Consider the following 26,661-nt stretch of genomic DNA (forward strand, 5'->3'; position numbering starts at 1 on the left):
GTAAGTTTATTTAGCTGCTTATTTTAAAGTTTCAGGCTCTTTCTTTTTCCTTTTCTGCCATTTCCCTAATGACCATGTATCTACTTCCTTTGCTGTCTCCCAACCTCTCTTGCCTATCGTGTTTCTGTAATGTTATTATTTAAAAGGTAAATTTAGAAACAAATGCTTACCCAGGAAAAATTTAAATTAAAAGCTTGACCTTTATTTTTGAAGTCACTTAATGAAGTTGACTAATAGTCTAAGAAATCTGATTCTCTAGCTTCAGACTGGCGGAAAGCCTGTTTTTCCTTATATTTATATCTGTGGGGACAGGCGCTTTAAGGAGACCTTGACTAGATAAGCGTGGAAAGCAGGGAAAAAGCTGCTCCAAGGCTCGAGCCGGACTGTCATTTAGAGGAACATGAATAGGAAACATTTTTTCTGCAGAACAGTGAGTGTTTTGGGCTTGGGGGAGGACGGGCTGTGCTTAAATGTATCAAGCATAAAATGAAATGTTAACCACTTGAGTTTAATAAATCTGCAGCAATGATCTGTTTGAACCTGGTAAGAAGCCTGAGGACAGCACGCTGCTATCTCACACGCCGCTGGCCTTTTCCTTTCCTCTGTGTGTGTGTGTGTAAGCCGTGGAAACAAGGAACAAATGAGCTTGCATAAGAGATGTGCTAAAAAATTAGTACCAGGAGGAAGGTGTTTTTGTGCTAAGAAGGTTGGAAGATTTCCAAATGGACAAAGTGTTCAGGGTAGATTTGGAGGCTGGATGTTGTCATCTGTGTAAGTGCCCTACGTTTGAGTCCCGAAGACACTCACATTTTGCAGAAAAACTTTCTCAAATATTATTTTTGAGCAAACTGTTGGTATGAGATATTTCCAAAATTCCTGGTTGTAGAAAAAGCCATGTTCTCCAGCAGGGGTACGCTCACATTTTACTTTCCCTTGAGGGATCGATTTAAAATAACTTTTTATGGTCTCTCTCACCTGCTGCATTGCATGTTTTGGCTTTGTAGGGTTGGGAGAGGTCCTGTCCCACTCCTGAGAAGGTGTTTGGTATTGTTTGATCAGTCTGTTACCCTCCCCTGATCTACCCTCCCAAACCTGTCTTCCTCTGGAAGTTAATGATGGGAGAATGGGTCAGGTGCAGGTATAATCCCCATGCCTGGCTCCTGCATAACCCTTGTCTGAAACAAAGTGGACTGTGTTCTGGCATTCTTTTTGCAGCATATGCGCAGTGATGCAGTCTTGGGGACTTTTTGCCTTGCCATATCACTGAATCTCATTTCAGATTTGTCACGGGATTTGTGTTTACCTCTGGTTGCTCAATCTCTCTTCTTTAGCTTATAGTCCTTTCTGCAGCCCTCCCTTAATACCAATTTGATCTCCTTTTTCACTTTGAATTTATCATTTCATCCAGTAACTTCTATGGGCTTCTCTCTCTTCTTTTCTCTCTCTTTAGTACGGTGGGGGATTTTTTCCTCTAAGAGAGTTTTTGTTCCTTTTGGCTGCACAATAAAATCCTTTGATTCTTTGTGACAAACGGGAACACGTTCCTTTTCTAGTCGAGATTAAAGACACCCGGCTACTCCAGTGATTACATCTTGAGTAGAGGGTGAGGGAAGGCCTGTCTCACTGACTTTACCACCTCCACAAGATAGTATGTCAGCTGAATTGAGTGTACAGAGGGATTTTCATCAGTAACAGTGTGCAGTATGCCTCCTCATGGACTACGAGTCTGAGATGCACAAATCATACATTCTTTCTTTTGCTGGCTGTGTCTACATCGTGCTTTTATGGCTCTGATGTAGGATAGACATATCTCAGATAGCTCGAAGCTTATCTTCTCTAGTACTGGCTCCTACATGTGGCAGCATGGAGCATCATGCTAGCTAAAAAATCCACCCCACAAGTGAGGTTGATAGATCTGTAATTAGCTAAGACTTAGCTGGGGCAGTGTCTAAAAACCAGGGAAAAAAATCTTCTTTCTCTTCCCCGGTGCTTTTTATAGGGATCTAAAGCTATGTAAGGGAAAATGCCTGCACATCAATGTTGAGGAAAACTTCCCTTAAAAAGGTAAAAGCACATGAATTAATTGTAGCTATTGATGTTGCTGTTTGTGAGTATTAGGTACTGATGTTTCTCCTTCTCTCTGTCTCCCCAACAGAAAGGGTTTTTTTGTTTTATTTTATTTTATTTTGTTTATTCTTGGGAAAAAAAAATATCAAAAGAACACGTCTGGAAAATTGCAGCCTAAAATCAGATATTGTGGAACTGGTAGTGACAGCGTTAGGGTGATGGCTGGACTCGATCATCTTAGAGATCTTTTTCAGCCGTAGGGATTCTGTGATCTCTGACTGCAGTGACTGCTGCCGTCCCTGCTGCTCGTGTGAGGTTTCCACTGGCCTCCGTCTCTGCTGTTTCTCAAGATGGTTTATGCTGCCCTGTGTCAAGTTCTGTGCAGAGGAATGTGATGATTACACTTGACTCAGGACACACTGCTGGAGAAGTTTTTCTTCTGAGTACAGAATATGTTGAAAGCATTATTATTTTGATTATGATCCTCAACAACAATAGTCTAGACAAAGCATAAACTCTGGATCTAAAAATATATTTAAAAATTAGCTAGTCTGTTCCCAACTCATTTCTTACTTCACCCAGCAGCTATTTATGAAAACATCTTCTATTCTTTCTAATTTTAAATAGCAAGCACTAGCAGTTGAATACTCATTTATTAGATAGTTATCCCCTCCGGTTTTTCTGCACATCTTGTTGCTGTCAAGTATCTTTGTACCCAGCCAAAAATGACATGTTGAAACAAGTAGTGTATATTTAATGCAGTGTATTGGAAAAAAAAAAAAAAGACTGATGTTCAGCCCCAGCTTTCTTTTTTTCATTGGAAATACCATGAAATACAGTAGCTGGACTGAGAAGTGGATGTGCTCATGAGGAGGGCGTTGGGTTTTAAGTAAACTTCTTAATGCGTGGCTTAGTCACAGGCTTTTTTCCTGCTTGTTATTGACGTAATTGCCTGTCAGTCTCATCTGATAGTAGAATTGCTGGGGGCAGGGTGCCTTGGATCGTGTGGCAAAAACTGCTCTCTATTGACTTGTGTGCCTGTGTGCCGCTGCTCTCCGCTGAATTAAATGTCAGATGTGCTCAGGAGTGTGGGTGGGTGGGGGAGATGTGATTTGGTTCTCCCTGGTTGCCTTGTCAGGGAGTACACTAATACAGCTAACGGAGCTCGGAAGGAGAAGGGCATTCATTTGACAGCCACCATCCAAACAGTCACAAAAGATAGCTTCATATGGCAGTGGAGGCTGTTGGGATTAAAAAGAAACTCTTTCAAAGGCAGGGAATAATAAAGGATATTTTAAAATTGCAGCTTGCAGTTTGCAGGCTCCATTTGTGCCTGACTTAGCAAAATGGTTATAAAACAAATGAAAGCAGGGTTATACCTGTGGAATTTCTAACCTTTAAAGACACACTGTTTAGGTACTGAATTTATTCTGAGATAGTTTTCACTAGAGAAAAAGTTTGCTTTCTTCACCTCTACTGAAAGAAAAATTTCTGTTTTCACTACAGCACCTTTCACAGCACTGGTGTCTCTGGGTTTTGCTGTGGTCACTGTACACCTGAGCTCGCATGGTCCTCTGGGAAATACAGATTTAGCTTTCTGAATGAAAGTATCAGATGGCCACAAAAACACAAAACAGAGGAATCTAATACCAGAACCATCAGCCCTCAAATAATCAAGTCAAATGTCGCATCACATTCTACTAGAGAAAAAAGTAGTTGGGTTAAGAGATATGTTAATTTTGTGGTAATACCAACAACACTATGGTGTGGCCCCCGGTATAGGCTCTTGCTAGAGGTGTTTATTCCTGCAGAGGGACAATGTAACCATCAAAAATGCAGCTTCTTGGGAGACTTGGTTTGGTCTTTTGTTGAACATAATGATTGTGGGAGGGAATTCAGTGGGGTTTTGTAATATACATTTATATTATTGATTTTTTAACTGAGGAAGTGGTTGGTTTTGTTTGCCTTTTTAATTTCTACCAGGTCAATAACTAACATTGTTGATAGGCACACTGTTTTATAACACTTCTAAGTTTTATCTCTCTTAAGAAGTTTCTTATCTTTAGGTTTCTGGGTGAGTTTAGTTCTGGCTCCCTCCACAATCCTTATAAACTGATATTCTTACCATCCATTTTTGTACCTAAGAATTTGTGAAACAACATTGCTTCTACTGACCTGATGTCATTATTACAAAGAACTTAGTGGATCGTGTAATGCAAATAAAATAAATCAGGTGCTGCAGTGACCTAGATACTCATTATTTATTTATGGAAATAAATACATTTAGCAGTTATTCATACTGTTTCTTCTATTGCAAATGCTGTAAACTTTCACTTACTCAGAACTCTGCTGGGAAAATAGCACTATTGCCACCATTCTGCACATTAGGAGACCTTGCCAGGAAGACTTCAGTAACTGCTCTGTGCTATGTAACTTATAATTATCAGAACTAAGATTAGATGTTGGGAGTCTTGATTCCCAACATTGTGTTAAGATATCCCTCACCTGGCAGATACAATCTGTAGGTAACAAAGACTGAGGGATGATAAGGACTGGGTGATCACACAGAACAACTGGGTCATTTGATCACTTATGTGTATTAAGTGTTTTAAGTCTAGCTAGAAGCATGGGAGGAGACAGAACATGTTGGCCTGCCTTGGAGAGCATCCTCATTGTGGCGAGGTGTCACAGGGAGAAATACTCCTGTAGGAGCTTCTAGTGAGGAGGTCCAGCAAAAAAGGAGAAAAGGGGACTGTGTGAAGCAGTATTTGGCTTTGAAAATAGATAAGTAATGGATAGATTTAGCAGGTAGATTTTTTTTATCTTTGATCTTTAGGATCAATATTTGGTCATGTGTCATGTGCAGGAAAGAGGCTACAGAAAGGATCTGAAGGCTACTGAGGAAACTGCAAAATGGAGCTGTTGGGAATGTTTCCTGTTGTCAGAACATTGAATTATGATTTTCTTCTAACTTGGCTTTTCACAGTTTGTGTGCTTTTGCTTGTTACTTTGTTGAAGAGTTTGGGCAGATGGTGTTTCTTCAGGTCTGTGGGACTGGGCTCTCCACTGTGTCCTTATACTTGTCTAAACTCTTTCATTTGTGTTCTAGACTAATATTCAGTATGATACTGCTCTCTTCCTCTTGATGTTTAGCTGGGAGAAGGGGAGAAACAGTGCTCTCCTAAGGCAGAGGAGGCATGACAGGGTCTTGCCCTGGTGGTTACAGAGTACAGTCACTGTGCTGGAACCTCATCCCTGACTCCTCTTTGTCTTTGATCTTCCAGGCAGGCTCTCGAGTTCCCTCTGAGACGCAGCTGCCCTCCACCGAGATGTCACGGCACCACAGCCGGTTTGAAAGAGATTACCGTGCTGGGTGGGATCGCCGGGACTGGAGCTCCAACGGGAACCACGTGGGCAGCACCAGCTGCAGCAGCGCCGCCAGCACCAACAGCAGCTCCCGCCCCGGGCTGCTGCCCCTGCCCATCGTCCCCTCGCGCCTCCCCACCCCGGCCACCGCCGCCTGCACCACCGGCAACAGCGATGTCATCACCAGCCTGGTGGCCAACTCCTCCCCAGCTTCCAGTACCAAAGTAAGAATTCAGTTTGTTTTGGTATTGTTTTGTTTTGTTTGGTTTTGTTTTGTTTGGTTTTGTTTTGTTTGGTTTTGTTTTAATGGGGTTGACATGTTGAAGGGATGTTAGAGATGGAGCGTCATCTGTCCCTTTGTAAAGCTTGTGTTGGTGGGATAGCCAGGAGTAGGAAAATTAATTTCTATGGGCAGGCTATGTCTTTTTAATTCTCCTCTGTGTTATGCCTACCCCAGAGTAGGTCTTTCTTGCTCCGAGACTGAGTGTCCCCATGCTTCTCAGATGCCCAGGCAGAACAAATATTGCCTTCCTTTCAGCACTGCCTCCGTTTGGGCTTTCTGTGGCTTTCCCTGGAATGTATTGTTCCCACTTTTCTTTTGGGAATTCTCTTTTTGTCTGTTGACCAACGCAGAGCTGTGGTTGACAGCAAGTGGATATGGTTCTCATCCAGAGGGAGTGGAAAGTGACTAAAGGTCATAATTTTGGCTGAGTAGTGTTTTTCCTTCTCTTTAGTTGATAGTTTCCTATAAGGTTCTCAAAGGATCATTCTTAGTGCAGGTTGGAATGAAACTGTGGAACTGCTATAACCAGGCTTGCTCATTTGTGCAAAAATGCACTCTAAGGAGTGAGAAAATGTTAAACACCAAAGAAAGGAAGTCACTAGTAAATCATTGGGCTCTTTTGTTCCAATATATTATTGAGAGAAGATGGTGAGTTTTCCTTTAAAAAAAAAAATAGTTCTTTTAGATCTGCAAAGTACAGGTTGATGATATTAGAGAAAATTGGGGTTTCTTTTTGCATGCAGATTCAGGTAGAACAGCTGGGAACAGGAAAACCTGGCAAATGGTAAAGGTGACCACAGCACTGGCAAAGTGAGACAGAAGCGCTGCTGGGTTTCTTTTCATGATATTTAACATTTTCTTTCAACTTGGTTTCATTTTAATAACTGGAAGTGCCAAATACAGCAGATGTAGACAGAGGGAAAGGAGACAATGAAGTTATTTAAAGTAAGCCAAGAGCAAGCTTAAATTTTGCTGCAGTACCATTATTATATTGATTTTTCTCACACTGTAGAAAAACAAGGTCAATGCTGCAGAAGGAAACATTAGCCCAAAGTGTGATTGGTTGTAAAAATTTGCCATGGCATCTTAAAATTATTTTCATTTGAAAGAAGCCACTCAGATTCTGATCAAAACATTTTTAGAGTTCTCCAGATGCTATCCACTGATAGATGCATTTCAATCATGCTTTGTCTGGAGATGATTGAGGCAATTTTGAAGCCAAAGCAGTGGTTTCATTTATCATGACCTTTGTTCCTGGGTCTGCTTAGAGTCCAGCAGTTGTCAGGAGCTGATCAGCCCTTTTCCCAGATGTTCAAAACCATTTTGCAGCTTATCAGTGCTAGTATACCATGTGTTTATTGGGAGAGAGGAGGCAGGAACAGCAAGTTAAGTGCCTTTTGATGATATGTTAGATGTGAACTGTCTTCTAAATTACCTTATTAGACAATTTTCTGATGATTTTCATTAGTAAGAATGTTTTGGCATGAATAGATCAAAAGCAATAAATAGACAAGAATGGAGGTAACAGGAGACGCTTTTTATTCTGAGAACTGTTAATCAGCTGTGTAATCTCCCATAAAATAAATGTGTAAAAATGCATAGAGTTTTTGCCCCGGCTTCTTCTGCTGTGAATCAACTAAGCAGGTCTAACTAAAAATTCAAACTTCCATGTATTAAAGGTCTAACTAAAAATTCAAACTTCCATGTATTAAAGAGGAAAAAACTGTGAAGAAGTGAGGTAGGTAGGTAGGTAGGTAGGTAGGTAGGTAGGTAGGTAGGTAGGTGGGATGAACAGAGATGTAAGGGTATGGTGCCTAGCAAGCTTCCAACTAACAATGTGAAATAGTGTCACAAAAAACATCAGGTGCTCATAAATGCTCCTGTTCACCCTGCCTGACTGTGTCTCTCTCCTTCACACACAACAGATGACTTGTGGTCAGCAGTGTAACCAGCCAAGGCTTTTCCCTGGTAGAATCCAGCTAATGGCTAGGCATAAAAAATTACATCCATATAACGAAGAGATCACAAGTTAGAAAAACAATGTGGTCACTTGGTTTCTTTTAAAAATGAAAACCTAAAAATTAAAAACAAAAATATAACAGTACTTTAAAAACAAGCCAAGCATGTGGTAAGTTGCCTTGAGCTGTGGAGAGATCACAGCCTACCTACCCTTGGCAATCATTTTCGTCAGCATGTTTATGGGGTACCAGCTCATGGGGGACAGGTGACATCTAACACCTGGATTTATTAGTTGTGTTTTGGGAGTTGGATATTTGATTGCTTAGCTGCCCTTCTGCAGGCTGAGCCTTCCCCACCATGATGGGGGTGTCATTAAACTCAGTGCCAAGGGTGTGCCCCACACAAGAGGCAACACAGTAGATAAGGTGTCATGAAGCAAGAATATTGATAACCTGGTTGTCCTTGTCTCATTGTCAAAGGAGATGGGTACAGCCAGCACTGTTGCCCCGGGCTGAGGACAGAAGGGACTCTTTCTTCTGTCCAGTTACCAGTTTTGACTTTGGCATACCTTCCAGAGCTGGTTTGGAGATCTCAAACCACAGATGGCTACCATCTCTAGCCCTTCGGTTTGGGTTCCTACTTATTAGTTATCCTCCCAGTTAAAAGTTTGCTTTGGTTTTTTTTGTAAATCATCTAGTCTGTCTTCAGTCCTTTGGTCCTTGGTTCCTGTAGTTTCCTACTGCTGACCAGTTTCAGTAGCCTCCAAATAACTGTATCTCTTGCATCCCCTCCATTCTTCATTTGCCTTTGAAAATATGAGTGCTGAAACTTAGATACCCAAACCATATGCATCCTTTCAGCATCAGACTCATCATTCCCTTGCGTGGGGATAAAACTGTTCCCTCCCTCCGTTTCCATGTCTGTACAGCTCCACACTTTTTTTGCCAAAGTGATAAGTCAGTAGTTATTAAAAATACATATACATGGCATCATCCTCAATTACAAGTTATCAAACAGTCATACTCTTGTCAAAGACTGAAGTGAAGTCTGTTTGACAAGATCTGTCTTCTGGGTACCTGTATTGGCAGATATTGGTCATACTTCCATCCTTCAGCTCAAGGTTAACTGAATCCCAAAGTGATAAATTCAAAATGGAGGAAAAAACTTCTTTTCTCTCTGACATGTAACTGGACTGTAAGACTTGCTGCATGATGGAATTGTTCAGGGAATTCATAGATAAATTGTTTTAAGGACCACTAGTCTACCTAATCTGGCTGAACCACAGTCTTTAAAATTATGTAAATGTATGTAAGATTAAAGACTTTGCCATGACTTACGTGATATGGATAGAAAAAGTGTTGGAAAGGAGAGAAAAAAATAAAACCATCTTCAGGGGGAAGCTTAGGATATATAAGACTAGCTGTGAGGGGGTTAGGTAAGGTCTATGTTTTCATGCTTCTGGAAGAGCTTTTTACTACTTCCTGTGGAGGACTTTAGAAGGTTTTTATTACTAATTATTAATGTGTAGGAGAACTTTAGAACTAATTATACTTTGCAGACCTTTGAAATTTATTCTCAAAGTGTACCCGTAACCTTCTTACCACAGATGCTTTGGTACAAATCACACTTAGTGGATCTGCCCCCTTTGAGTGGTTACGGATGTTCGGTCTGAGTTATTTAAACAGAAAAACTGTCTTTTCCTGGGCTTTATTTTTTTGCTGAACAAAATGACAATGAGACTTTGCACTGCTATAACCCATTTCATTGGAGGCTGCCAAAAAATATCAGAAATATTTAAACTTCATCAACCTCTGAAAAATAGTTTGATGCTGCACACCCAGTATATTGACAGGGAAAGTGAGGCACTCAGAGGTAGTGATTTTTGGGTTTTCTGCTCATTCTGTGCCACTATGAGCAAAGTTTCAGCTCTTTTACTCAATTTGGTTTTTCTGCCCTAATTCTGTACCCAAAGAGCTGGGCCACAGACCAGCACCCAGAGGCAGCACCATTTGGAGGGATGAGTCCTTCACTGGAGATACTTCCTCAACCCCTCTACCAGTAGTCAATAGGAAAGGGTAAATTTTGCCCGTAAACTCTGTGTTTGGATCAATTGTCAGAATCTGAGCTCAGCCATGTATGATGATTGAGCTCAGGGTTGGTTCTGTACGTGGTGGGGTTTTGGATTTTTTCCTGCAGTGAGGTTATTTATTGGTTGAAGGAAGTTATCCAAGAAGTCCCTGTAAGACTACAGCACTGCTTAAGATATTGGCAACAAAACAGTCTGAAATTCATTTAAGGATGCTGCACACCATTCGAGCTGTGTTTTCTGTTCATCTCAGCAGCACCTTCATTCTATGTTGCTTTTCCGAATTACTTTGTGAGTTACTTGTACAATTTTCTCCATCAAAGCTCCTGTATCACAGCTTCAATTTAGAAGTGTTGTCATGGGCTGTAATTTGAAATTTTATTACCAAGAGATTTTTTGGTTATAGAACATTTACTTTTATCATCTCTATATTATTTTTAAATGCCTGAAAAGATTGATACATCAACAGAATCTGTGCACCACCAGGTGAGATCTAATTTTTTTTTTTCAACCTTAATTTTAAAAACCCTTTGCTTGGAACATAAATTGATTCTTCAGCCCCCCAACACTTAATGATTTGTTATTCTCAAGGTTAAACCTATGACAAATTTTACAAAAACACCAGTCTTCAGTTTTGATAAGATTTTTTCTAGTTGAGCTCAGGGATAGCTGTGCAGTTTTAAGTCTTTAAATAGTGTAACTGAGGCGTGATCGTGGCCTCCTGTTCTCACAGTACTCCTGTAGCATTTAAGACTTGTGTTTGCTACCAGAGTTTATCCCACTGTGGTTAGCCACAGTTATGATGTGGAAGGGAAGACAGTGATGATAAAATATTTGTTAACCTCTCTGGAAAGTCAGGCAAGAATTGCAGGTGAAGAAGTAGCCACCACTGACTTTGTGCGTCAGTGCAACTAAATATCATTAAAAAGCAAGTGAGGAGGGAAGAAAATTCTTACGGTAAAGGAAAAATAAGTCAGTGTGGCTGAGGAATGCACTGTAAAAAGAAATAAAGGGAAACAGCACAGAAGTAAAATGTTGTATTCTTCTTTCCTTCACAGGCCAAAAAAATGTAGCTCCCTTAACAGCAGCCTGTCAAATGCAGATGATTCGCTGTAGGTTGCAGGATTTGTGTTGTCTGTTCTTTTTCTGTCGCTTAGGAGGTGGTGATTTGCTAAGTTGGTGTACGGCTTCCACAAATATTTAAAATATTGATTAAGCAGAGGAAGAATAAACACGAATTGTTTTTCAAGTTACGCCTTATGTTGTACATGACTAATTACATACAACAATTTGCTCTGCTGCGGTAACTGAAATTTATGTACTCTTTTTATTATAAAACATAAGATGCTTGCGTAAAGAGAGAGATTATAAATATTGGAATACAACAGTTGCTAGAAAAAAGTCAAAACATGTGGTGATGAAATAGATGGGATTTGCTCTTCCAGCTTCTCTGTGAAAGCTGTTCTTCCACTCCCCTAGGGTTTGTACTGAGAGTTGGCATGCTTTTGTCACCATTTCAGATAGTAGCCTGGTGATTCTTCGATCTGGACATGATACAGCATTTGGGCCCAAGTGCAATTGTGGCAAAAGCTGTTAAAGATCCTCAGATTCTTTTGGCAAATAACTGTGATGGTACACAAGGCTTCAGTCGCTGGATGTTAAATTGTAACAGTGATTTCTTTCCAGCAGCACATTTTTACCTATGGATACATTTTTAAATTGAGTAATGTCTGGTTTCATTGGTAAATTAGATGCAAGCCTGTTCCCACCTAAGCAGAGACATCTGATGCACATGAAGCTCTGATTATGGCAGACTATGACATGAATGTGTAGGAAATCAGAGCAATGCGTGGAGTATATAACATCGATGGTTAGTAGCAGAACAAAAGGACAGGTTTTCCCTGGCACACAAATCACATTTTCCTTGTTCTGTAGGCTTGAAAATTCAGTAAGCTTTGCACAATTTACCCTTTGGGCTGACACACCATTTGGCTGGATTGCAGCTTCCAGACTGAGCCTTGTGAGTAGTCTGCAAGCAAGGAGAGAAAGACAGAGTTGGCCATGACATGCCATTACACCAGCCCAGCTAGGCTGAAACCAGCAGGGTGCCCCACAAAAAAATACCATTATAGTATTATATCCTCAAATCAGAGAGTTCCTTTAAGAGTTGCATTAGAGGAACCAACAGCTTGTACCAGGAATGAGAGGAGGAAACAGATGGATTTGGTCATTGACTCTCAGGACATATTTTTATTTCTTCTAAATATAAATTGACCAAAAATGTCTGTGAATTGAACTCAGCAATGATTTCTGCTGAAGTAATCGCATTACACTGCTACAAAAAAGTTACAACTCCTGGGAAGTATTTGTATCACCAGGGAAGAAGAGAGCAAAGGGAGATCAGTGGTGGGTTCCAAAACTGGCACGATGAAGGCACTGAAGTAGAGGAACCAGTTCTTTCCTTTGAAGGAAGTGGAGATGTCTCAGGTGTTTCTCAGACTCCTCTCTAAAAGGCTATTCCTAATGATCTGTGGCCCTAGGGAGGGCTTAAACTGTGCTGATGATCTGCCACTTCCTCTCACCATCTCATTTCAGTACTTTTTCTCAGATGTATCTGTACATATTTTTAATAGTGTAGAAATTGGAACATACAAAATGTGGGTTTAATTTGTTAACTTTTGCAGATACTTTATTGGACCAAAATTGGTTGGAAAGCCCTGGCATGCTCATTAATCTGTAAAGTCATAAAAAGCTGCTTGGATTTTTTTACTTGCAGTGTGTTTATCATCTGTTGAAAGAGCTAAGAGGTCTGGCCAGTTTCTAGGCCCAGTTCCATTTGAAGATGAAAGGCAGCATTTTTGAAGCACTAATTGACATTGCCAAATACTTACAAGGTCACAAACATGACAGCTTTGGATAAAGAAAAAGGAGTATTTCTGGGCTTTGGCACTTTGATGAAAAAGTCTCTTGACTTCCAAAAGGGATAAATATCAGTCACAGAACCTAAATAAAATTTGTGTTGGCCAGGATTTAAGTGCTTGATTCTTTGAAATTATTTGGAGTTCTTTTTATTTTCTTATTTCTTTCTCAGCATTACTTCATTTTCATATGTATTCGTTGCAGATTATCCATTCAAAATAAAGCAAAATATATACTTCTGTCATTCAGGGGTCACGGGTGTTTCATTATAAAATTCGTCCCAGCCTCCTGTCAGGCTAAAAAAGCCTGGGAGCTGCCTTTCTTGTGATTTGATGTGGGTTACTAGAGGGTTTATTTCCACGGAGCAGCACTTCTAAAAGGAGGGCAGGTTCCCTGAGTCATAGGTGCATATAATCCTGAGGTTGGTTGCTGTCATTTAGGAATGTAATGCTATTGTCACCATCAAACACAGCCACAAAGAATTTTACAAGTAATCACTTGCAGTTTCCTATTATTTTTGCTGTCAATGCTTAATAGGTAGGGTCTGGAAATTATTTTCAAGAAAGCTGATCGTTTCTCAGCACGTTAATTTCTGATTTTGGTGTTGCATGAAGAGGGTAATGTCAGAGAAATCATTGAGGGAAGAGATGGCTGGATTGAGGTATAAAGGAGCCTGATGCAAACAGTTTGCTAGGGGGCTGCTCTACTGCTCGGGTGGGATGACTGCATACCATAATTTTTCTTATAACAGGAAAACAATGGTAATTTTTAAAAAACACAGTTTTAATGCATAGCAGAAGGAAAATGCATTATGTGACAAACGGAATATTTTCTTGATGGCATTGGTTTCCAAGCTTGCAAGACAAATGAACCAAATGAATAAAAAGAAAGAAGGAAAGAGAAGGGAGAAAAGCTTCACCTCTCCCTATGATTTCCATGGGCCTTGAGTTCCTGCTTGATACAACACTTGTCTGTGAAGGTGATAGACACAAAAATACATTTGTCCCCGGGAGTGATAAACAGACATTAAACTCTGCTCTCTGGCTCTTGGAACTGGGAATGCTGCATCTTCAAACACTGCACACGGGCTGATGTGCTCTGGGCTTACTGGGAAGCTCTGATCAGCCAGGGCTGACACTCCAGACTGACGTTAAAGCATCACCCCTGCCCTGTCTACAATCCTGAAAATCCTCTTGAAAAAATGCCCAGACCTTGAAGAGGAGCATGAGGATCTTGTGACTCTGTGGCATGAAGCGTGGGCAGCCCTGGCTGCTGAGAGGGAGGGCGGCAGTGCCAGGAGTCGCGTTACAGCAGCGATGCTCCGTCCATCCCCACACTGCACACAAGGTGCAGACACCTCCTGCAGAAATGGAAATACACCAACTCAGTTCCTTGGGAGTGGGCAAAACAGAGCCTTATTGTTGCTGCCTGTGAGGGCCCTGTAGGGGAAACCATGGAAGGAACTCCTCACACTTTTTTCTGACTCTAGTTTCACTCTGTAGAAGCAGCTCTGATGCAGATTTATAATCTAACATTGCTTTTAAGAGAAGCATGTGAAAAAGGATAAATTTAGTGGTATCCAAGTTATTTTGTTGGGCTTTCACTCGGAATTTGAGGCATTACTAAATCTTCAAGTGATGGTTAGCTGCTGTAACCCTCTGTTCTTGGATGAAGCAGGCACTTTTCAGGAAACAAAATGCACGTTTACTTTGGTTTGGAGGAACCGACTATTCCAAATTCTCCCTAAAGTTGGTCTGCCTCTGCTGGTTTTGGTTGTTCTCTGCTCCTGTCAAGCTGAAACGTATGTGGTTGTTACCCACTACAATTTAGCATGACCAAACTGGTTCACTTTGGAAAACAAAGCTTGTAGAAGTTCTGCAAAGAAATATATGCTGTCTGTGAACTGGTGTTTGTGTGTAAAATGATATGCACCCACTTTATAAATAATGAATAATAACTAGTAATAAATTCTTCATATCATAGCATTATTTCTTACTGTTTATGATCCCGGGTCTTTTATGGTAATCCTGAAACAAAGCACTGAGAAGTATGTGAATAATACTTACTGCTACTAAGTTGTTGCACAAACACGTCCAGAAAAAGAAGCTTTCTTGGCTGTGTAATTTGAATGTTTAAGATTTTATACTGTTTATATTATAATACTTTATATAATTAAAGTTATCCTTTAATTCGAAAGGAACATAAAGTGTTATGCAAAGCCCATGCTTTCAAAACCACTGAAGTAATGCATCAAGGAATGTTTGTCAGCTGGCAAGTGAAACACTCCCAAAGAGTGATGCTGGGCAGAATTTGACCACTGGAAATCATGTTCATTTTCAGAAGTGCCAGTCTTTGCAAAGCTGTTGTACAAGACCCTGCAGAAGGATCTTGTAGTTCACCAGCAACAACCTCCTGGTGGCACAGGAATTTCTCAGTCACGCTGCAAAAGCCAAGCAGGGATGGCTGAGGGCCATCCTGCCAGAACATGGAAATCCTGAGCACGCTCAAATGAGCAAAGGAAGTGTGTGGGAACAGGGAGAATCACAGAATCATTGAGGGTGGAAGGGACCTCTGCAGATTGTCTGGTCCAGTCCCCTTGCTCAAGCAGGTTCACCTTAACCCAGCTGCTCAGGACTGTGTTCAGAGGACCTTGAAGTATCTCCAAGGAAGGAGACTCCAGTCCTCTGTGAGCCACCTGTGCCAGTGCTCTGTCACCCTCTCAGTAAAGCAGTGCTTCTTGCTGTTTATCAAATCACAGAGACATTTTGGTTGGGAAGGATCTTTGAATCACTGAAATATCATTGAATCCAGCCCTTAGCCCAGCACTGCCCAGCCACCACTAAACTATGCCCCCAAGTGCCACATGTACACATCTTTTAATACCTTCAGGGGTGGTGACTAAACCACTTCCCTGGGCATCCTGTTCTCAATGCTTGATATTCTTTCCAGTGAAGAAATTTTTCCCAATATCCAATCTAAACCTCCCCTGGTGGGACTTGTGACCATTTTGTCTTGTCCTGTTGCTTGTTACGTGGGAGAAGAGACTGATCCCCACCTTGCCACAAAGCTCCTCCTGTTTGTTGCCCATGCTGGGCATTAGTGTAGGTGCAGGGTCCAAAACTGAGCAAAGTCCCAATACAGCTGCAGGATCTCCGTAGGAAACACTGCAAACTCAGCTGCATGTGACCAGGAACACTCAGACCTAACATCAAAGTGTGCTTTGTTTTGAGCAGGAGGGGCAGCCCAATGATCTGCAGAGGTCCTTTCCAACCAAAAGCATTCTATAATATCCTGACAAAATCCTAGAACTGAATCAGCTCTTCAATATATTTCCCAAGGCAGAGATTTTGACGGTTTGCTTTAAAACAATACCCAGAATCCTCATCAGCCAATAAATACCAGAACTCTGGATTTATTTTAGGTCTTCTGAGCCTAACTCCTATCTTGGCATAGTCATCACAGTTTTGCTTTTGAACAGCTTGTTTCCTTCAGAATTTTTGCCTCATGCTGGGATGGAGTAAGACTGAATAATTTATCTTCCTTTTCCTCAAAAGCTGAGCAACAGTTATACCCCACATGGATTTGAGACATTATTATCTTTCTAAGCTTCCATTAATTATCTTTATCATCCCTGCTTTTAAAGGTCTAGCATTTATCTTTGCAAGGTTCTTCAAGCTGGATTATAGAAGAGAATTTGAATGTATTAATTCCATTCTTGCTTATGAAGTTTTAAACTCCATTTCATAAACATTTTTTCCACTGCTCACAATAATCCTACTGGTAGTTTTCCTGTGACCAAAATGTCTGATGTGTAGAATTGATGGCTTTTAGGGTCATCATGCACATGAATAATTATCTCAGATGCTCTGCTTTGATTAAGACACACAGATGTGTACTGGTTTTGAAGATATGGATCACACATGCTTTGTTTGCAAATGTACAAAGCTGCCATTCACCTTGTTTTGTCACTCTGCTTAAAAATATTAACTGCTTTACAATAAAGTTTAGCTCAGGAGCAGTGCAGGATAATGTTATTTCAAGTTTTCTTACATGTCATCTCAGCTGTGATTTGTGCAGCTATTTCAAGTTCTATGATAAATCCATCTTCATAGAATCATAGAATGGTTTGGGTTGGAAGAGACCTTAAAGTTCCAACCCCTCTTCTATGGCCAGGGATACCTCCCAGTAGAACAGGTTGCTCTGAGCTACATCCAGCATGACTTGAACACTTCCAGTGATGGAGCAGTCACAACTTCCCTGGGCAACCTGATCCAGTGCCTCACCACCCTCACAGTAAAGAATTTCTTTCTAATCCATAATCTAAAAGTACTGTCTTTAAGTTTGAAGCTGTTTCCCCTTGTCCTGTCACTCCATGGTCTTGTAAATAGTCTCCTTACATCTTTCTTGTCAGCTCCCTTCAAGTACTGGAAAGCTACAATTAAGCAACATCAAAGCCTTTTCTTCTCGAGGCTGAACAATCCCAATTCTCTTAGCCTTCATTTCCATTTTCGTGTTAGGTAGATAATTCCCAAGTTTTCCTGTAAGTTGCCAATGGTTGCCTTGCAAAGGGACGGGGCAGCCCAAGTCTGGTGTTGGTGCTCTTTAGAAAATGGAGGATGCTCTTGGATGCAGTGCACAGGGGGGGGTGACAGAGGACCCTTCTAAAATAACCAAAAGTCAAAGAGTAGAGCAAGACACCTCTAAATTCACCCAGACAGACCCAAACTGACCACTTTACTTTGTGTTCCTCTTGAGTTCCCTGTGGGCTATGTCATTCCTCAGGTTGTGCAGTGTGATTTTCCTGTAAAATTGTGGAGTCTTCTCAGGAGTGGAAATGGAAAGACAAAGGACAATGCACATAAGTCAGCAAAGGAATTTCTGGTTAGAAAGAAAGAAAAAATGGCTCACAGTGAGGGTAGCCAGATACTGGCACAGGTGCACGGAGACGTTGCTGCATACCCTGGAGTTACCCAAAATTCAAGTAGACAAAGCCCCAAGCAATCCAGTGTTGTCTTTGCCTGCTCTGGTCGCTTTCCAGAGCCCCTTCCAATGAAACCAGGCAGGTTATTTTCTGGTGGTGAAAACCTCCAAAGAGCTGTGGAGAAGAGTCTTGGAGAAAAGTCCGTCTACACTCTCCCAAAGGGTTTCCTTCAGAGAACGGAGAGGTGGCACATGCCACACAAAGGTAGTTATGGAAGTTATCTTGACCTTGGCTATAAGTCTGCAAAGGCAATCTTGCTTACCTCATCTTCTGAGCTGTTGTTAAGGGACTGAATTTGCAGCAAAGACCTTTTGTATCATTCTTTTGGTATGGATCAAAGAAAGTGGTTCAAAACCAGAGAGAGATAAGGCAATCACAGCAGTTGTTGAGCAGTGTGCTTTTTGCATCCAACTCTTTGAACTAGGACACAAAGCAAAGCTTAGGCAATGCTGCAGTTTGTGGACCAATTAATTTCATTCATTTATCTTTTCACCTTTCTACTTCAGTCTCAACATCTTTCTCCTCCTGTCCCATTTTCCATCAGACACTTGATTTAAACTCTTCTGACACTTCCCACAGCATTCCTGACTGTACTGGAAGCACCATCGCTTGTTGGCAACTGCCACTGAACCATGGTAAGAAATGAAACACGCTGGGTGCTTCTCACAACTATTTTGATCTTTTGTTGTTTTGGCAAATGGAACACCTCGGTGGAAATAAGGCTGTCTGGAAAGCAAAGGGAAAAAAAAACAAACAGAAGAATAAAGAAGGGAATCATGACAATGCTTAAAGATTTTAAATTTGGTTGGATACTCTTTTTTTTGTCTGTGTTCCAGGCAGCTCTGCTCACAGTACAACTGTGTTTGGCAAGGTCTCCCCGAACAGATTAAGCGGTGCCAGGGCACAGGCCCAAGAGCTGGAACTTGACCATCTATACCATTAAATTGTTAGCACGGGCTCTGCCTTGCACTCAGCCTGGACCAGCTAGTGCTGTCATAAACAATTCCCAGGCATGGCCTGGGGATTAGCAACAGCCAGCAGCCATTCCCAACTGGCAGTTTGGATATAGCCACCTTGCTTTGGAGGGTAAAAGTGTATAGCCTTGTGAACGTGGCCAGGCCATATAATTTGGCCTCAGAGCCGTATAACAGGTCCTGGCTCTGTTTTGTTTTCTAGTTATTGGGATGATTTTGTGTTTGAGGCAAGTGTAATTGGTTTTACTTGACTCCACAGTTTCATACTTGACTGAGTTGTATCTGAACAATAAGGAGCACAAGCACATCTCCATTTTGTCTTTTCTTCAGGCCAGCGTACCTGTGCACTGAGATGGTGTGGTCTGACCCTGCCATAAACTGTCGCAGCAACTTGAATAGTTTGTGGACTCACTTTTCCATTAAAAATAGAAATGTATAGTCTAAGGCAGTCTAGAAGTGTATCTTCTAGTGACTGTGTCAGGTGGTTTTCAGAAATCTTTTTCAAGGTTTAGCACATGGGCCACCAATTGCTGGCAAATTGAGTTTCTGTATCAGAATGAATATGTTCTGTAGATGTGCCTGGTGCCAGGAAATGATTTTTATATTTTCAGTTGTATCTGGAAATTAGAGATGGTGTTAGTTATTGGACAGATGTTAACATACATCTGGTATGAAAGATCATGATAGCCATTAAGTGTTGAAGTAGAAATACCTCTCACTACCTGCACAGTTGGTTTTTCATTTAGTAGCCTGTCTCTTTTCTTCTTTTCTCACCACAGCAATGAATAGAAAATAATACTGCTTTCTAGCAATGAAAGTCCAATAAACCTATGCTAGCTGCCAGGACTGGGGAAATTCCAGAAGTGTGGTTATATCCTTTTGTCCTGCCCTACTTTCATCCTCATGCTTCCATTTCCAGCTGCCTGAGGTACAGTTATGTATGCATCTTGATGTTTTTCAAGATAAATTATGAATGCCTTTTATTAATGAAAGTTGCCTGATTCCATGAGCAGAGAGCTCCAGACCGCCTTCCTGGCACATCTGACTAGCACTGCAACAAGAGAGACCTGAGGTTTTGGTTCACCTTAGCATTTTAGTCATCATATTAACTGAAATTAGTGTTCCCACATATGGCTCTTTCAGACCACACACTCCCTCTAGCACAGCCACAGCACAGGCAAACAAAATTAAAGCAGCACAGTTTATATGTGTCTTCATGTGGGGTGGATTTGGCCTTGATTTTCCACCAGTGCTGACAAATTTGGAGACTTTTCAGTGCCAGATTCTTTTATCTGAAGCATTTCTCATATGAAATGGTCCATTTATGATGGCATCTGTATAGAAATCCATGACCACATGTTGTATTTGGGATAGTTCCCCTCAGAAGAGGCTATAGAAACAAAGCTTGGCATACCTCATCTGTGGTGTTGTATCTTGAAGACCTCTGGGGGACTCACTTTCTTCATCCAGTCAACCATAAAATCTGCCAAATCTATCATACCTTTGTAGAAGAACAGTTCACGAGTCTATTTGATGAACAGCTGAGGGGTTAATAGTGGGGTGTTTTGCCAGTCAGGTTCAGTCAAATGTAACACTGTTAGCCCGGGGTAGTTGTTCACTACTGTTGGAAATGAGCTTCTTTTTCTCAGCTCTTTTCCCTTTGTGTTTCTGCTTCATTGTGTTCAGTGCCCTGGATGTTTTCTTCTCCTTTGGAGGTGAGTGTTCCTGGACAGAATGAAAGTACAGAGATGCATGATGTGCAAATGTGCATTCCACTGCTGAAACCTTTTTACAAGAGCTACACTGCTTGGAGAGAGAAAGAAAGGAAGAAATGCAGTTGCAAGAAGCAAATCTAAATAAGCTCCCCCTCCACCTTTTTCAATTTACTGGAGGAAATACCTTTCTTCCTATCATTTGACTTTTTGATTGTTAGATCAAATTGAGCCAGTTGGAATGAACCTCAGTGATCAGAACACAAGACCTGAAACTTCTGTTTGGCTGCTCTCTGGTCTTTGTGCAATTGGTTTGCTTAAATTTTCTGTAATAACCTTTCAAGAGTCGTGTATGAATTTCTCACTGAGGACCCTGCTGTGCATTGTGATTATGTTATCTGTTGCCTCCCTGAATGTTTAACATGATCAAAGTGTTGTGTTGTGGGGCTTGGTTTTGGGGGATTTTCTTTTTTCACTAGGTCTGTCCTGTGTCTCCTGTTCCCTCCAAGCTTTTACTTGCAAAATATAAAGTTACGTTGCTTGTTATGTAGTACTGTCTGTATATCAGTCCTCCTTTTCTTCCCTCCCTCCCCTCTCCTCTTTAAAGTATCTGCTTAGTAAAGTACAGAGCAAGCATGCTGAATAGCTCTGATAATTGGGCAATCTGAATTCAGGCATGGATGTTGGATGTTAAGTCATGGGATGGAGGCTGGTTGTGTTGGAAGGCCATGTAGTCTGTTTCTGGGTAGGATAGAGTGGAAATGCCCTTTCCCTCAGTGCCTCTCGCCAGCGAGCTGAGGGGAGAGCATTGAACAGGAATGCAGTTGCATGGCCTTGCCTGCCCTCTTTCCCAGGGAAAGCAGCAGATGCTGACAGTGAACATAGTGAAGTGCAAACAGGTAAAATAATGAGCTGAATTGATAGCTTAATGGAGTTATTAATGGGATTTGTGTTCAAATAGTGAACAAGGATTTATTTTTATTAACACAGGTTTTACACATGTAAACTTATGCAAAAGATTATACCCCACTCATTTCCCCTTCTCTGACAGAGTGTTTGTAGAGTATGCTGTGTGCTCCAAACTTCTTTAAATATTGCCCTTTCTCTCACTTATCTACCAGTGCTTCTCACTGTGTAGCTCTTCATCTAAATCTGTATAGTACACCCAGAGATTTAACTGAACAACGAGGAAACCTTGGAATGAAAACAGAAGTAGTAGGTGTTCAGTGGGAGTTTGATGTTTGCTTGTTCATTCTCACCAGAATAAAAGATGGGAACATGACGGAAGCTCAAAATACTAAAGCGCGGCTCTCCACAAAATGCGAGGTCTCTGCTAAAAGAGGCTGTATTACCTACAAGGTGGTGGTGAAGATGTCATAATTATGAGCTGACATTTAAAGAAATGTCAGAAGCATTGTCAGAAACAACCCCCTACTCGGCTTCCACCCATGTATCTTTTTGTGTCCCCAATTCTGCCATCTGTTTTCCCAAGGACTCCAGTTTTGATTACCTTTTTGTTTGCTTTTCTGATAAATGCTTTGTTTATCCTCTATGCCTGGCATGTGCTTCCAGAGATTGTTTGCAAGCCCCTCGCCCTCTTTGTACGTGGATTTCTCCTAAAGAACTATTTACCACCATGATGCTGGCAAAGACTAATCCTCTGATTATGGCTGGATTGTGAGTATTTCTGAATGCATCTGTATTTAGGAGCAGATTTGCCAAATACTTGTTTGGGAGTGTGTGTGTGCAGAAACACATATGGTACTACTCAACATTGTTACCTGTCATCTACTTGCTTGTTGTGTTATTTTCATCACGTGTTGTTCTCTTGTCCTTTTTGGATGTGAGCCCTGCAGGTCAGGGACCAGACCATTCTTGGCGTTTGGGAAGTTCTTTGTTTCATTTAATACATTTTTATTGCTACATGTCTTCCGAAAATCAAAGAAAAATGCTGCGTTGCCGTTCTACCCTGGTACCACAAGGTCTGTGCAAAGTTCATTGGTGACTGTCGTGGTTTGACACTGGCCCAGCACCAGGCACCCACGAGAGCCACTCACACCCTCCCCTGCCACAGCTGGGCAGGTGAGGGAAAAGGAAAAAAAAATTAATGAACGCTTCATGAGTGAGATAAGAACTGGGAGAAACACTTCAAGGGCGAAACAGGCTCAACTTCAGTTGCAAAGTGAATTTATTACTAAGAGAATCAGAGGAGGATAAGCCCTTACAACACCTTCCCCCCAGCCCCTCCCTCCTTCCCCCTGACAGCGCAGGGAAACAGGACATGAGGGTTTGGTCAGTTCATTCCCAAGATTTCCTTCCACTGCTCTGGGAGAGGAGTCCTTCCCCTGTGAGGCCGTGGGGTCCCTCCCACGGGAGACAGTTCTCCCTGAACTTCCCCGGCGTGGGTCCACTCTCAGGAGCAGCAGCCACACCGCCCCTGCTGCAGCCTGAGCCCCTCCCACGGGCACACAGCCCTCCCAAACTGCTGCGCCAGGGCTCTCTCTTTCCACAGGGTGCAGGGCTCCAAGGCCAGGCTGCTCCAGCCTGGGAGCAGGGCCCTCTCTCTCCACCGGGTCTCCCACTGGATCACAGCCTCCCCCAGGCATCCACCCGCTCTGGCACGGGCACTTCCACCACGGGCTGTGGGTGGATCTCTGCATCCCACATGGACCCATGGGCTGCAGGGGCACAGCTGCTTCACCATGGGCATCACCACGGCCTGCAGGTGGATCTCTGCATCCCACATGGACCCATGGGCTGCAGGGGCACAGCTGCTTCACCATGGTCATCACCACGGCCTGCAGAGGAATCTCTGCTCCGGCACCTGGAGCATCTCCTGCCCCTCCTTCTCCACTGACCTTGGTGTCGCCAGGTTGTTTCCCTCACATGTTCTCACCTCCCCTTCTCTGACTAGAATCCAAAATCTTGTGGCTTTGTTTTGATTTTCTTAAATCTGTCATCACAGAGGCGTTACCAACCTCTCTCATTGGCCCAGCTCTGGTCAGCAGCATGTCCATCTTTCAGAGCCATCAGGGATTGGCTCTGCTGGACATGGTGGAAGCTTCCAGGAGCTCCTCACAGGAGGCATCTCTGTGGCCCCCAGCTACCTAAAACCAGGCTGTGCCAAACCAATACAGTGACCATTAAAAAAAAAAGGTGTTTTCAAAGAAGCTGCCGAATTTCACTGGTATTGTGATATTGTGATAATGTTAAAGCATGTTTTATGCTGCTAATCCTAAATCAGTTCGTAAAAGATAAGAACAGTCATGGTAGGTGAGACTGTGAATTCATACAGCTCAATACTCTGCCTCCCGTGGGATTGATATTGCAGGTACACTGGATGTATCCTTCTCCAGAATGTACTGCCCACAGCTGCACCTTAGGGATTTCATTTACCACATGTATCTTTGTCTTTATGCCATATGATAAAACATGAAGCATAGGCTTGCCTGCAAGCAGGCAAGTAGCCCTATTGAATTCAGGATGGCTATCCTCATCCCTGCTGTTTAGTATGGGTTTAGTCATTTAGATGGCTTGATACTTTCTTAGCAAGAGATATCCATGGCAGGTGGCTGCTGTGAGCAAAATGAAAAGATCTGAAGTGTGCTTGAATCTGCCTGGTCCTTAAAATCTGTTTTCATAAGGGAGGAGTTCCTCAGGCTCACATCAGTGTCTGGAGGCGTGCACAAGGACAGGACTTGGTCATGTCTGTCCATCTGGAACTCCCTGGACCAAATGACCAAATAATTTCCCAGGCAGAAGAGGGAGAGCCTGCTGAGCCAGACTTGACTTGCTGCTTGGAAGCCATAGCTGGACACTTTCCTAAATACTGGCATTTTAACAACCAGGCTGTGTCAGGGGAGGAGGAGGTTGGATATTAGGAAAAGGTTCTTCGCCCAGAGGGTGGTCGGGCACTGGAACAGGCTCCCCAGGGCAGTGGTCGCAGCACCAAGCCTCACAGAGCTCAATAAGCATTTGGACAAAGCTCTCAGGCACATGGTGAGGTTCTTGGGGTGTCCTGTGCAGAGCTAAGAGTTGGGTACAATCATCCTTGTGGGTCCTTTTCAGGTATTCTACGATTCTGTGACCATAAATGTGCATGTAAATTAAGTCTGATGATTCTGTGGAGTCAGATGGATGCAAGATTGAGGTCAGATACATAGTGATGCAGGAAGACTAATCTCTGAGGGCTATGATTTCTGTTTCTGAAAAAAAATTGCTGACTGTGGGATTCTTTTTTTTACTGCAGAATCATGTTAGTCCTGGGGTAGAAAATATTGGGTAAAATATATTGTACTCATAATTCATATTAATGGAAATTCAATAATGGCAACCTGTCATTCAAAGAGATTAGAAATGAGTGCAAGTGTTGTGCTATAAAAACATTAAAAAAGCATTATGAATTACAATCTATTGCACCATGTTTTGCTCGTTATAAATAATGAAGGGAAAAACTAGTCCTTGGAAGTTTTTGGATTGTCCATTTTGAGAGAAGCCAGCAATTACTTTGTAGAGCTGACTGTGCACCATTGATCTGACTTATGGATTTCATAAATGCAGTGGTCTGCTAATTTAATAAACGTGCTCAATCTGTTTTTAAACAGAATACAGAACTTTGAAAAATGATTTCCTTTCAAACTAAAATTAACTCTTATGGCTTTTAAATATTAGACTGTGATATTTGCTTCCAGATTTTCATTAAAATACCTTCTGGTTTCACATTTTTCCTGGGATGGGCTCGGCGCTTGCGGCTCATGTTTTATTATATTAAATACTCATATTTCACTTATGCTAATTTGGCATCAAGTTATGAATTGCAGTTCTTAGGCAAACCTTTATTTGGTTCTACATTGTCAGTAAAGCTTGCAGCTGCTTAAAAAGTTTGCCACTGCCAAAAGCTTAGATAAATATGTGTTCAGAAAACTAGAACTTGCTGTGTATTGGACAGAATATTGATAGACTATATGTGATATCTTGTCTAAGTAGTTTATATGTAAAGCTACAAATTTTTGGGGAAAACTTGCAGTGTCTTCAATAAATTTGCAGCAAACTGAGTAAAGGGAGATTTCCTTGTCAATTTAATGTGTACTCTCAAACATGAGCTGTGATTATTTTTGTCTCTAGTCTGTTTTATCTATTGTAACCACAGTAAGTCATAAACCAGATCAAGCTGCTCCTGCAATCTGGCTGTTTCTGTGAATCCAAAACCTACCTGTTGGACTTCTAAGTGTAAAGAGGTCTAACAGTGTGGTGGCAATGTATATCAATTGAGTTTCAGGATTTGGTGATAAGATACCCATTAACATCCAGGGAATCTTGTAATCTGAATTCTTTCCCCCTCCTTCTGGAGACTCACCTCCTTCTGGAGACTCACCTCCTTCTGGAGACTCACCTCCTTCTGGAGACTCACCTACTGTGTTGGAGCACAGAGTGTAACTGGGGCCCAAAGTCTTCCATGTTAAACAAATACTGAACTTTATAACATCTAGATCCGTCCTTCCTTTCCCTCTCCAGTCTATGCAAAATGTATGGTATCCTGAATTAGCATTGACAGGGTAACTGAAGGACCTTTGGTCAGGTGCCAGGTTTAATTCATTTGTTATCAAGACCGAGAAGTGAATGTGGCAGTGACAGCAGTAATTATCTTCTTCTTTAACGAAATGCAATACAAGCTTATGCATTTTGGTTAAAGGGGGGTTAAGGAGGAGTAAGGCAATTATACATGTCATACACTTTTGACCTGTTTTTTTATCAATCTTGACAAGCTTAAAAAGTCTGATGGTACATCCTGGCCAAGGAACACCTAAATCCAAATAAAATAACTTTCAACTGATACCATATTTGTACTGCAGACTGATAAATTGGTTTTTCAGAAATCAGCTCTGTTGAATTTTTTAATAAAGTTAATGGGCTAGGACAGACAGTAGTGGGTTGCTGTCTGCTTAGTGTATTCTGGATACAAAATCAAATTCCCTCAGTCTTATTTAATATTACAGGTTTGGGGTTTCAGAGGAAGAAAATGAAAATCGATGACATTTGCAACACAACACAATATTGGAGCAGCAGGATTCAGAGAAAGTAGCTAGTGACTGTCCTTGAGGACTCCCACTAATTATATTTTTTAGCTTCCACCTCCTGCAGATACAGGACTAACATTATTTACTTTTCTTCATTCTGGCTCTGTTGGATTCCTTGAGCAGCTCTTATGAGCTATTTGAATAGGGACACCTTTGAAATTCATGCATAGCCAGAGGTCCAGTTCTTGCTGATATTCAGAACATTTCAGGGTGTTTCCATCCTGGCAGGTCTTTTGA

General features: G+C 41.7%; 1 protein-coding gene across 13 annotated transcripts in view; it reads left to right on the forward strand.

Moving 5' to 3' along the window:
• The window catches only part of KLHL29 (kelch like family member 29), a 393,114-nt gene that overhangs the window by 143,744 nt on the left and 222,709 nt on the right, over window positions 1-26,661 (forward strand). For all 13 annotated transcript variants that reach the window (XM_069011679.1, XM_069011680.1, XM_069011681.1 and 10 more), the window contains one exon: window positions 5,352-5,657. In XM_069011679.1, the coding sequence (XP_068867780.1) occupies window positions 5,397-5,657 (261 nt within the window). In that variant the 5' untranslated portion in view covers window positions 5,352-5,396. The remainder of the gene's footprint in view (window positions 1-5,351; window positions 5,658-26,661) is intronic.

The sequence above is a fragment of the Aphelocoma coerulescens genome, chromosome 3 (genome assembly GCF_041296385.1).
Source record: "Aphelocoma coerulescens isolate FSJ_1873_10779 chromosome 3, UR_Acoe_1.0, whole genome shotgun sequence".
Lineage (NCBI taxonomy): Eukaryota > Metazoa > Chordata > Aves > Passeriformes > Corvidae > Aphelocoma > Aphelocoma coerulescens.